At 44.2% G+C, this 13,534-nt stretch overlaps 1 protein-coding gene across 1 annotated transcript; it reads right to left on the bottom strand.

Annotated features, from left to right (window-relative positions):
* Positions 1-600: 600 nt before the first annotated feature.
* Positions 601-12,691, bottom strand: LOC112816038 (DLA class II histocompatibility antigen, DR-1 beta chain). Its single transcript, XM_025862373.2, has 6 exons — positions 12,509-12,691; positions 6,139-6,408; positions 2,579-2,860; positions 1,724-1,834; positions 1,230-1,253; positions 601-937 (listed from the first exon to the last, which is right to left on the bottom strand). Exons 1-6 carry the CDS (start codon positions 12,606-12,608, stop codon positions 924-926), a joined length of 801 nt encoding a protein of 266 aa, XP_025718158.2. The 5' UTR covers positions 12,609-12,691; the 3' UTR covers positions 601-923.
* Positions 12,692-13,534: the final 843 nt, after the last annotated feature.

Here is a 13,534-nt window from a genome sequence, read left to right as displayed (position 1 = left end):
AAAAATTTAAAAATAAAATTAAAAATCAGGGACAGGGGCACCTGGGTGGCTCAGTCAGTTAAACGTCTACCTTCGGCTCAGGTCATGATCCCAGAGTCCTGGGATCGAGCCCCACTTGGGGCTCCCTGTTTAGGAGGGAATCTGTTTCTCCCTCTCCCTCTCCTCTGTGCTCTCCCTCTCTCTCTCTCTCAGGTAAATACATAAAATAAAATCTTTAAAAAAATCAAGGACGAGGAGACAAAAGAATGTGATTATAAAAATTCTGAGGGCATCATATCCTTACAAGTTGCATTTCTGATATTTTTTGTCCACTTTCCCTATCCCGTGGTGCAAAGGGACTTGTGTGTTTGTCTTTGAGAACACAAAGAGGTAGGACACCACCATCATATGGGTCATTAAGGGCTTCCTCTTAGATCTAGAAAACATGCCTAATTATAGAACGCATAAAGCCCAAGAATAAACAGGGAATGAAGCAAGGATGCTTTCCATGATCCACTTCTGAACAAAATTCTGGACTATAAATAAAAACCATTATTTTATTGTGATGGAATCATCCCTTTTTATTTTATACTTCTTTTCCTTGAAACTCTCTGAAGCAGATGATTTTCACCCCATGTTTATTTGAGAAAAGCTTATAAGGACAAGTGAGCAGAAGGTGAGTTCCCATGCAAGGGAGGCAGGAAGGGCTGCATAGAAGGGGACCTGGAGAGAATGCAGATGAGGTACTGCAGTCACACTGGGGCTTCCAGGTCAAAGACGGGGCAGAGGGAACCACAGGGAGGACAGGTGCTGCAGGGTCACTGAAGCCGGGCCAACCCCATCTGAGAAAGCACTGTATGTGTGGAGGAATGAGAGCTGGAAGCCTTTCACTCTGCAAAGAAGCTGGGAAGGAAGGTTCTTCCTGGAGTATCACCATCTGCACATCAGCTCAGGAGTCCTGCAGAGACAGAGCAGAGTGTTGTTTCCAGACCCATCTCTCCAAGCAGCCTCTTCCCATCTCCCAGGGCCTGGAGTGAAAGCACTGCAGTAAGAAGAACATATTCTTAGGTCTCCCCGAGCCAAAGCTATTCTACAACACGGGCTTTCTACAAATGGAGAGAAGAAGCTTCAGTGTAAACTGCCTGATGAGAAGTTGGATCCAAAGTCTTTCCCATTATCTGTGTCTTTCACCTTTACCACCTGTTCCAGGATAACCAAATCTATATCTAAAGAGGATGAAACAAAATTACCTGTTGGCTGAAGTCCAGAGTGTCCTGGGAAAGAGAAGGGAAAATGTATACTTAGCAGATACGGAGGTAAATCTGTCCCCACACATGAGGTCCCAGCCCCAGACCGGCCTCCTTAGATTTCTCTAATAGCACAACCCACATCACATGATTCCAGGGTGGAGAAGAAAGTGACAGATGTGACCCATGAAGTTTCTGTCCATAAATCCAGGGTGATTTCATTAGCTTTACCGGCTCTTCCTTCAATTGGCCCAGGATCTCAACCCAAGATCTCCATGCTTGTTAACCTGTCTCTTATCTCTATAGGCCATAACCTCCTATGCTGTAACACAGTAACCATGGACTGCTGATTTCTGGATTCCTAGGAAATCTGAGGTCAAATTGGGAAAGAAAGGCTTCATACAGGGCCACTGGTGCACAGAGAGTTTATTTGGTCAAAGCTGTATTTCTCCCCCATGGGGTCTCTGGGGAGTCTCAGCTACCAACAGGTGCCTTACCCTTCTGATTCCTGAAGTAGATGACCAGCCCCACCACGAGGAAGAGCAGACCCAGAACAAAGCCTCCAATTCCACTCAGCATCTTGCTCTGCGCAGACTCAGACTGTGCCCCTGAGGGAAGAAGCAGTTTTAATGATTTTTACCCCAAATCCAACTTCTCTGATGGAGACTCTGGGATTGAGACTTTTGGAAATGAGGAAGGAAGGCTGCCCTAAAGAAGCAGAATAATTGGCAATTTCTGGAAAAGAAATTTAAAATCACGTTGAGTAGATATAAAGTTTAGGCACTGAACTTTTTAAATATCATAGTTCTGACAAATCCACTACTTCAACATCTATGGACGAGGAAGCTCGGACTCCATGAAGCTCAACTAGCTTGTGCAGTGTGACAGAGCTAATAGAAGGAAATCCAAGATTGGATTCTCCTTAAGTCAGGAAGGTCCCTACAATGTAGAGGATGTGCCTCTTCCGAGATCACAATAAACAACTCAGAGCAACAGTGCCTGAAGCACAAGCCCAGCCCAAGGCAGGAGACTGGTGCCCAGTGTGAAGATGGGACTGTGACCTGTGAGCTATGTAAAATGTCAAAACATGGACAACCGCCTTTCTGCCTGCCAGGCATAACTGCCTCTCCAAGGAAGGTAGGATCTGTAGAAATGATCACAGGATATCTAGAAACTACCAGAGGATTTCTATCACAACATATCACTCGGCTACCCCCAGTGACCTGTGCTGAAGAGAAGAGAACATGGAGCAAATGAAAACATGGTGTAAGGAGAGAGAACCCTGACATTCAGGAAAAGCAAAGTCCCCTCCTTGGTGGGTAAGGAACTTAGGAGGTCAGAAAACTTCTCACTCCATTCCACGGTGACAGGACTCATCAAGCTTGGGTGCTCCACTTGGCAGGTGTAGACCTCTCCACTCTGAGGAACTATCTCCAGCATCACTAGAGTCTGGAAGGTCCAGTCTCCATTCCGGATCAGGCCTGTGGACACGACCCCAGCCTCTTCTTCCTGGCCATTCCGAAACCACCTGACTTCAATGTGGCCTGGATAGAAACCGTTCACAGAGCAGACCAGGAGGTTGTGGTGCTGCAGGGGCTGGGTCTTCGTAGGATACACGGTCACTGTAGGCTCAACTACAAGAGAAGTGATAGAAGGACTCAGTGAGGAAGAGAGAGTCAGTCTTCTTGGTTGGCTGCCTCGCTACCTCCAGTCTCTGGTCTGAGTCTCAAGCACTCCCCCCAAAGCTGGGCATGGGGGCCAATAAGAGCCAGTATAATGAGTCATGAATTTAATTCTGACCATATGGATCTCAAATCCATTAGATTTGAGAGATATTGGAGAAATTTGTGCGGTTTATTTTTCATAGTGTGAAGCAGTTATTCTGAATTAAAGTGTTTACAAGTTTTGCAAAGCATATGGTGTCTTAATTAAAAGCATGATTTCTGGAGCAGGTTGACTGGGTTCAAATCCAGACTCTGCTACTTTACTGATTTATCCTGGGAGAATTTTCACATTCCTCTGTGCCCCAGCTTTCTAACCTATCAAGGGGAATAGTGATACTAACTTAGCTTTTAGAGTTATGTGAAGATTAATACACCAAAGTATGTAAAACAGTAACTGAAATTTAACCTTCAGTATGTTAGCTACTTATTATCCTTGTTTTGTTGGAGAGGAAATATGACTCAAAGCAGGGTGGATGAATTGGGGAACAGCTTGAGGTAGGTGGGGAAAGAGAACATGAAATCCTGGGATTGCTACACTCACACCTTAAAACAACACAGAAATGGTTCTACCCTGGAAAGCAGGAAAGACAGAAGTGATTCTCTAGTTCTGGGAGCTGAGTCCCAAGAACAGGAGGAGTCCCGAAAGAGAGAGAAATGAGCAAAGAAACTCATTTATTTTAAAAAGTTCTCATAATTGCATTCAGCTGATCAATACTTCTTCTTTGCACTACAAAAATATCTATTATTGGAATTGTTATCATTTTATAATTGTCTCCCTTTTACAACTAACACTTGAGTTCAGGGCAAGGTCTGAGACTCACTAACAGGTATCCTTAGTGCCTGAGACCATCCCTGACACTACAGCCTGAATAAATTCAATTTCTGTTTTTGTAAAAGGAGAAATATGGGAAAACCTTTTTACAATACCATAAAATGGTAGATTTAAGATTGATGAGAAACCACTGCTAACAATTTTTTGTATATTTCATTAATTCAAAATGTTTACATTCCTAGCAGGAAAAGTAATAAACAGAACCAAAATATAAACCACAAACTAGGGAAAATGCTAAATCAAATGTCAGCAAAGCATTAATAATCTCATGTATAAAGCATGCATAAAATCACTGAGAAAAACACCAAAACCCCAGAGATAATAGACAGTAGATAATTTTTACAATGATTAGCCAAATAATATGTGAAAAAAAATGTTCAAGAACCTTAGTAATCAAAGGAATAGAAATTAAAAATTAACAAGATAAATTTTCAACTGAGCATTTGGCAATATTGAAAAAAAAGGTCTAGCAATGGGTAATGTGAGGTGAATTATTACGACTATATAAAGAAATCATATGCAATTCTTTAAATACTTTCATCATTATAAAAACAACAGTATCAATATATTTTGCAACAAAAATATAATTAAAAAACCTAGTTTCAAAATCATTTCAAGTATATAAGAATATATACACTATGAAACAAAGCAAAGAGCTTCTAGATGGCACATTAGACTCTTGGTTTTGGCTTAAGTCATGGTCTAAGGGTCCTGAGATGGAGCCCTCCCCTTCCCTCCCACCCTTCAGGCTCCAGCTCAGCAGGGAGTCCCCTTCAGATTTTCTCTCTCCCTCTCCCTCTGCCCCTCCCCCTGCCTGTGGTCTCTCTCTCTCTCTCTCTCTCTCTCTTTTTCTCTTTCTCTCTCCATCTCTCTCTCTCTAAAATAAATAAATAAATCTTTAAAAAAAGAAAAAAAGCAAGAAGTTGAGACCTAAAAGCGGCCTCAGAAAGATCAGAGGGGTCTCAGAGGTCCTCTCAACCCATCAAAAATTAGTCAGACACTTTTTGTCAAAGAAATGGTCCCACACACAGACACAGACACACTTACTTCAGGGGTTTCAGGATTAGGAAGGGTGAGTGCCAAGAACGGAGGGTGACTGGCCTCACATTCTCCCCAATCTTTTATTCCTCCCCTCCCCTCCCCTAAACCTTCACCCCAACCAGGACACCCTCCACTTCCCTCCCCAGATCTCCAACCACCTGCCTAGTGTTCCCTCCACCTGGGGCTCCTGACGCCCCCTCACCTCTCCCTCAGGGGCCAGCAAGGCTGCCAGATGCCCCTTCCTGTGTCCTGCCCCCACACCCACTCTCCCAAACCATCCCCCACATCCAGGCCCACAGCCCAGCTCACACCCGTTCTCGTCCCCCTCACTTCACAGTGCACCCCTCCCACTCTCCCCACAGCCACACACGGACACACCACACTGTCCCCACAGCCACACCACACTGTCCCCACAGCCACACACGGACACACCACCCTGTCCCCACAGCCACACAAGGACACACCACACTGTCCCCAGTCACACCACACTGTCCCCACAGTCACACACGGACACACCGCACTGTCCCCACAGTCACACACGGACACACCACACTGTCCCCACAGCCACACACGGACCATACTGTCCCCACAGCCACACACGGACACACCACGCTGTCCCCATAGCCACACAAGGACCATGCTGTCCCCACAGCCACACACGGACACACCACGCTGTCCCCACAGTCACACAAGGACCATGCTGTCCCCACAGTCACACACGGACACACCACACTGCCCCCACAGCCACACCACACTGTCCCCACAGTCACACACGGACACACCACACTGTCCCCACAGCCACACACGGACCATACTGTCCCCACAGTCACACACGGACACACCACACTGTCCCCACAGTCACACACGGACACACCACACTGTCCCCACAGTCACACACGGACACACCACGCTGTCCCCACAGTCACACACGGACACACCACGCTGTCCCCACAGCCACACAAGGACCATGCTGTCCCCACAGCCACACACGGACACACCACGCTGTCCCCACAGCCACACAAGGACCATGCTGTCCCCATAGTCACACACGGACACACCACGCTGTCCCCACAGCCACACAAGGACACAGCCACACTCTCCACAGTCTCACACGGACACACCACACAATCACAACCACACACTCCGCACAGTCACACAGACGGACCACACTGTCCCTGACGTCGCACTCTCACAGGGATCCTTGTAACTTGTACTTGCTCAAGACCCTGTACGCTCGCTCCCGCCCTAGTCTCTGTCTCACAGTCGCGCACACGCGCACACACACGGCCTCCCCTCCCCCCCGGGCCGCGCTCACCTCGCCGCTGCACCAGGAAGCTCTCAACCACCCGGTAGTTGTGTCTGCACGCCGTGTCCACCGCAGCCCGCGTCCGCTCCACGACGTCCTTCTGGCTGTTCCAGTACTCAGCGCTCGGCCGCCCCAGCTCCGTCACCGGCCGGAACTCCCCCACGTCGCTGTCGAAGCGCACGTACTCCTCCCCGTTATAGATGCATCTGACCAGGAGCCGCACCCGCTCCGTCCCGTTGGAATAATGACACTCGCCCTTACACAGGAGCAAGAAATGAGCTGTGGGGACAGAGAGGATCCGGTCACCCGCGGGCTCCTGGAAGACACTGACGGCGGCACCCTCGGTGGCTCCCCCCCCCCGCGCCCCCAAACCACCAGCGCCCACGGCTCGTCTTTCCTCTGCCCGCGGCGACCCCGTCTCAGGGGAGCCTTCCCGGGTCGCTGGGTTCCGGGCTCGGCGGCGAACCTTCCAGCCTGAGCAGCGCGGGCGTTCGCCCCTCAGCGCCTCCCCCTGACAGACACCAGCCTCCCTCCTCGCCTCCCACAGCCCTTCCCCCTCCCCCCACCCCCGACCTTAAACACGTCCCACCCGCTTCCCTCCCCCCTGAACACTTGGTTTGGGCTGAGCTGGCTCGGGCCCCTGCCGCCCCTGCGAATCCGAGAAGGAAGCAGCTTAAAATGGAGGGAAAGTGATGCACAAAACGCAACCAGGCAAGACTTTATACGGGGGTGAGAAATGTCACAAGAGGAGCGTGCAGTTCTAGAACAGAGAATAATCGGATGATCTCAATCACCTTAGGGTCCCAGAGAGGTGGTCTCAAGGGTGACATGAGATGTGACATGAAAAGGTTTAACTAGATGTAACTGGAGGGTGTGTGCGTGCGTGCGCGCGCGCGCGCGTGTGTGTGTGTGCATGTGTGTGTGTGTGTGTGTGTGTGTGTGTGCGTGTGTGTGTGTTTGGGAGAAAGGGAGGCACATTTTAGGTCAAGGTCATGTAACTGTGCAAAAGTTTGAAAGAATTTCCTCAAGAAACCAGAGAAAACAGTTCGCAGAAGCACAGACAGTGAGAGGAAGAAGGAAGTTTAGACTAGAGACGATCATCACAGGGAGACCACACCAAAAGCCTGTGGGTGGTGGTAGCATTTGACTTTTATACTAAATTCAATGGGATACGACTGAAGAATTTTAAGGAGATGAAAACCATGATTGCAATATAGTTCCTCGATTCTTACCTACATTTCCAAATCCAGAAATCTCAGAAAACCAGATCTTTTTTAGAATTTTGATGCAGAACCCATTTGGCCAATCTAGTCTGATGAGGTAAAGGGTCAGACACGTCAGAGCTCTTATTGGTCAATCAGTCACACGTGCTTCTGTAGTTCAATATATGAACATATAATATATATATGCATATACATATAGACATATATACCTACATGTATGTATATATTGATATTTCTGTTTTATGTTTAATTGAACTCAGAAAAAATTTTGCTCAAGTATAATTAACGCAAAAATTTTAAAAATGGGGAAAAATACCACTGTATTTAAAAGGGAGACAAATAAAAGGGAGCATTTGACATTATCAATAAAATAGAATATAGAATTAACACAAAAGTTTGATATATTTTACTGAAAAATACTTGTGGCAGTCACAATTTATGACCTATAAAGGCAAGTTGTTGAAAGTTAACAGAAATGGTGAGGATCCAGAAATCATGAAATATGGAAAAACATTGCATAAGGCAAAAAGTAAAAAATAAAGATCTTGGCTTACATTGATTGAATGGGCTCTACAAGAAATTGGTGAATGTATACAACTTTATAGTTTATTTTTTCTTTATTTAAACAAGCTAAAATAAACCACAAAGACCTGAAATTGGAAGGTGAGTGTGTGTATAAAGTATGAGTCTAGAGTTTTGAGAAGCAACTCAGTATAAATCAGTGTTTTCAACCTCAGCACTGTTAACATCTTGGGGTTTTGTTTGTTTGTTTGAAATCATACCCCGTATATTTCCCAACTACTATGGTACAAAACTAAAGACCAACAATTAAACAAAGCTGGAAAATCTACAATGTAAATATTTAATATTTACATGTAAATATTAAACAATGCACTACTGCACAAGAAATCAAACCCAAATCAAAACATGTCTCAAAACAAAAGAAAAAGAAAACACAAGTGAAATTTATTCTATAAATTCTTGTATTAGGGGAAAAAGTTCAACTCTCTCCACCAGCCATCCAAGATGCTGAAAGGAAAGGAGGCTAAGGGGTGGCCCTGGACCCTGGTGAAGAAGTAGGAGGCCAACAAGGTGGTCAATCCCCCGTTTGAGAAAAGGCCCAAGAATGTTGGCAACGGACAGGACATCCAACCAAAAAGGGACCTCACCCACTTTGTCAAATTCACTGGCTACATCCAGCTGCAGCAGCAAAGGGCTACTCTCTATAAACGTCCAAAAGTGCCTCTCATGATTAAGCAGTTCCCCTAAGCCTTGGATAGCCACACAGCTACTCAACTGCTTAAGCTGGCCCACAGATACAGACCAGAGGCAAAGCAAGAGAAACAGCAGAGATTGTTGGCCCGGGCTAGAAAGAAAGCTGCCAGTAAAGGGGATGTCCCCCTAAGATGCCTCCTGTCATTCGAACTGGGGTTAATACTGTCACCACCTTGGTGGAAAACAAGAAGTCTAGCTAGTAGTGATTGCGAATGATGTGGATCCCACTGAGCTGATGTCTTCCTGCCTGCTCTGTGTCGTAAGATGGGGGTTCCCCCACATTATCAAGGGAAAGGCCAGGCTGGGTTTTCTGGCCCACCGGAAAACCTGCACCACTGTCGCCTTCATACAAGTTAATTCTGAAGATAAATGAGCTCTTCTTAAGCTGTTGGAAGCTATCAGGACAAATGATAGATACGGTGAGATCCACTGTCCCTGGGGAGGCAATGTCCTGGGTCCAAAGTCTGTGGTTCCATTGCCAAGTTGGAAAAGGCAAAGACTAAAGAACTGGCCACCAAACTGGACTGAGCATGCACTATTGAATTTTCTGTATATAAAAGCAATAAGAAGTTCTCTTTCAGCCGGTGTCAAGGAAAACAAAAAGGAAAAAGGAAAAGAAAAGTTCAAACAAACACATTACACCACAGGGAACTAGAAAAAGAAACTTGGGAGAAATTTAGTAGAGGAAGGAAATAACAAAACAAAATCAGAAATAAATAAAATAGAGACCGGAAGAAATAATCACATAACATTGAAAGTAATGACCAGTTTTTCCAAAAAAAATAAAATTGGCAATGCTTTAACTACATTAACTAAGAGGGGAAAAAAAGTGAGAGAGAAGGCTCAAAACCCAAAATGAGAAATGGAAGAGAAAACAATACAATTGATAACCACAGCTGTTGACATGTTGGACAAGATAATTGTTGTGGGAAGGCTGTTCTGTGTATTGTAGGATGTCTACCAACATCACTAGCCTCTACGCACTAGGTATCATATAAAACCCCAGTTTTGAAAACCAAAAAGTGGCTCCAGACACTGTTATATTCCCTGGGGGCGGGGAGCAGTGGCTAAACTGTCCCTGGGTAAGAACCACTGTTATACCATCGAAATATATGTGGTGAAGAAGCTGCTGTTAATTATGAAGCAGCTGAGTATTACATCGAAAAATTTGCCAATATCATATCTGGAAAAAACCTTATCCCAAGGAAATTTATTTTGCCTGAAAAAGCTCAGTACCAGATTCTTAAAAACCTTTCATAGTGCGTAATAAGAGAGTATCAAAAGCTACTAAGAATTCTAGCCAAAAGATAACTGTTTTTGTCTGGGTCAATGCTTCAGGCTCACCCAAAACAAGGTGAGCTGTGATTGGAAAAACTAAAATCCAGGATGTCTAAAAGCTCTATTTTACCTGTGCTTTATGGTCAAACAAGAAAATAAGGGTAACCAGATATATATTTTCTAACTGACTCAATCACCACTTTGCATCAGTGACACGTTCCTGACAGCCAAGCTGGACTGTGAGAAGCCTGTAGTGTCATTTTCCCTGGATAATTGTTCCACATATTGCTCCTCTGAGCTTCTTGCAAAAACTAAAGCTTTTGACTTTGAATTTCCCCCAGTATGACGTCTGTGTTGAAATCTTATGACCCAGGAATTTTCGTCTCATCACGAGCAAGTATAAACAATTTTTAAATTCTATTCTTGTTGCAGTTTACAGAGAGAAGCCTACCAATCCACAGGTTTCTGAAAGAATCAGTTACTAGTGCCTGTTTTGAAGCTAAGAATTAATAAAACAACTTTAACAAAGGTTTGGCACAGACTTTGGGCTATGTTCATGTTTGCATAAACTAGCAGATGAAGATTTTGAAAACTAGCATGCCGTTAATGAAAGAAAATCATGTCAAACTTCCACACAAGTTAAAGTTCATGAGATAAAAATCTACGTGAAAGGACGCTGACATCCACCAAACACTGAGCACCGACAATGGGGCCATGGTGGGCATTCCCCCGAGTGATGGAAACATGGTAGTGGCGACCCTGAGAGCATTCCTCAGTTAGCTCCCCACACTCCTGCCTCTCTAGCCTTCCTTCTGTCCCTTAAACTCAGCAAACATCTTCCCACACTTTGGCCTTCATCCTGTTCTCTCTCCCTAGAACACTTGTCCCTCAGATCCTGCACATGGCTGGCTTCTTCTCTTCAGTCACGTCTCAACTAAATGTCACTTTCTCAGGGAGAGCTCCCTCGCTGCTCCAATTGAAGTCAGGTGAATCCAGTTCTATTTCACAACCCTGGTGTATTTTTTTCAGAGCACTTATTGCTTTCTGAATTTTTTTTCTTTTTTAGATGTTTATTGGGCTTTCTACTCTGCCAGTACATAACACCCGTGATAGTAGTGATTTTTTTTATCTTATTCAAATAGAATTCACTGAGCCTAGGACAGAGCCCCGTACAAAATAGCTGCTCAGAAATTATGTGTGGTTTAAATGAATAAACCCGGGGTTCTGGGAATCAGTCACTGTGAGGATCCTAGAAAGTAAGAAGGGATTTAAGCTTCAACACTTTTATTCTTATGATACATTATATCCCCTCCACTTCCTGTGAGAAATTCAAACTTCCTCTTTCTCCTACTGTTCTAAAAAATATCACAGGTAAAAGAAAAGGTGATTTTAAGGGAAAAAAAGGAAAATTTCATTAAGTTTCAGCTCATCTCGTAGATCTGTGATAGTGCTGAGGATCTTTGCAAACAATGGGGATTCTCAGTAATGATGATGACACATCTGGGAAAGAATACTGAGGAAATGGAAGTGGAGGCAACCAAACATGGCTAATTAAGGAAAACAGAAAACAAGATGAATGAATCTGTGTAATTCGGGATCAAGACCTCAGTAAGCCAATAAGTTCCCTTTTTGCATATTGGCTTTCAGTCTTATGAAATGTAAATCACCTTCACTATCTCTGTACCCTACTCAGGGTATATAGTTTGAACCATATGAAATTCCTGATATTTGACTATTTTTGACTTACAAAATCATAATTTCATATAATTTATCCTATACTAGTTGAACCCCTTCCTGTGGGTTCAGGCCAGACAATAGGAAGATGCAGGAGAAACTGACACTATAGAAACATTCAACATAGATTCATAATGAAAACTAACCTGTGCCAAGTTCTCAGAAGATATATTAAGCTCTTTAAGACACCAAAAAACACCCCACATGTTCTTCTTACTGACAGTGTCATTTCAAGTACTAAGGATCACTGCTGTAGCTCCAGGGTGAGAAATAGAGATAAAATTAACCTCAACTTCTGTCAGAGAACCTCCAGTATAGGGATAAAGGCCTTATAAAATTTGGGGCTCAGGAGAAAGGAAAGGAAATAATGGGAGAGACCTCTTGATACATCCTCACGTATTAGGAAGAGGCACCAACATAACTGATCCAGTAAAGACGTAACACAGGGTCTTCTAGGAGAGACCTTTCTAATTCCTTTTGATTCTCCATAAAATTTTCAGAGAAACTTTCCTATTTCCTAGCATAACTCACATAATAAAGAGAACCACTTAATGGGAATTAATTTGAAATCATTATTTCTAAGTCTTCTCAAGAACCTGAGGGAATGAGATGCAGGCCTGGAGAACTTTTATTGGAGGAGAGGTGAGAATAAATGGCCTATATATATGGAGGTCCCCTATGTAGCTCTTTTAGAGAGCAAGCATTCAGGCTACTTTTGTTTTGGATAGAATTGGGGGTCTATATGACAAGGGTGGTCATTCAAGAAAATACCACAATTTTCTAAGGGACATGGCCTGGACACAGTGACAAAACTAATTTCTTTCTCCCCACCCCCCCAAGATAGCTTACCACCCACGGTGTACACTTACGTGGGGTGTCCCTAGCCCAAGCCAAGGGAGGGCTCAGCACCATCAGTATCAATGTCAAAGCTGTCATCCAGGAGCCTCCAAGGAAACACAGACACAGCATGCTGGAGAGCAGAGAAGACAGGGCACAGGGGAGCAGGTAAGTCTCACTCAGTGAGGACTGGAACCCTCCTTTGGTCACTTCCCAAATTATACCAACCAAGGAATTCATTTCTTTCTTCCTGGATTGGGTAATCTCAGTGTTGAGAACCAATCATCATCAGAGATAACTGCATCATCAGTCGCTGGTCAGAGATTCAGTATGAAGAGCCTCTTCTGAAACTTGGATTTCCTTCATTGAAAGGATTATTTTAACTTAATACTCTAAAGGTTTGATCCAGTTGTATTTGAAACATTTTATTGGACCCCTATTGTGAGCCAGCTCTGTGCTGGGCAGTGTTGTGCACAAAAGTTTGAGCCTTTTAGAAGTATTCATGTCTCTCCCTTGAAGACAGAATTGTTTTGACATGTGTAATGTGTGTGTTTTTAGGACCTGAGGAGGTGGAGGGAAGATGATTGCAAATCAAGAAACCTTTGATGTGGACCTTAATGCACCATCACTTAGTGTTGTAGATTTGGGAAAATTGTTTAACCTTAACCTTGAAATGAAGGCACTGAAATCTTTCTGGTACATCCATATGAACTGTGGTATGATTCTCTGGACAGCTCAAGGAGCAGCATCCCATAGTAACTGATGATATGACAGAATTATAGCTGATGATTGGAGAGTATAATCTGTACCTCCTTATGGGTAGGGAGGTCTCTAATAAACTAAAGGAAATTGGAATTTAGTCATTAACTTAACCCGAATGAAAAGGTTTTTCAAGTTTATTTCCTGATGCTCTCATAGAGTTTGGAGGTATCTCCAGAATATGCAGAGAGAAGGGGCTTAGAACATGATCTATGTGGAATGGAGAGTCTTGAGATTTCCTTTATATAGCACTTAACCTAACAAAGTGATAAGCCCAACTATCCAAATCGAAGTATGCA

This window comes from Callorhinus ursinus, unplaced genomic scaffold (genome assembly GCF_003265705.2).
Source record: "Callorhinus ursinus isolate GAN/ISIS: 27379988/994484 unplaced genomic scaffold, GSC_fseal_2.0 scaffold59, whole genome shotgun sequence".
Lineage (NCBI taxonomy): Eukaryota > Metazoa > Chordata > Mammalia > Carnivora > Otariidae > Callorhinus > Callorhinus ursinus.
This window is presented reverse-complemented; position numbering and strand designations above follow the sequence as displayed.

Excerpts from the sequence above, each read along its gene's own strand:
- LOC112816038 (XM_025862373.2), bottom strand. The coding sequence starts at position 12,608 with ATGCTGTGTCTGTGTTTCCTTGGAGGCTCCTGGATGACAGCTTTGACA. Across the intron at positions 2,861-6,138 it reads CTTCCTGGTGCAGCGGCGAG|TTGAGCCTACAGTGACCGTG; the intron begins GTGAGCGCGGCC and ends CTTCTCTTGTAG. Across the intron at positions 1,835-2,578 it reads TCCTGTCACCGTGGAATGGA|GGGCACAGTCTGAGTCTGCG; the intron begins GTGAGAAGTTTT and ends TTCTTCCCTCAG.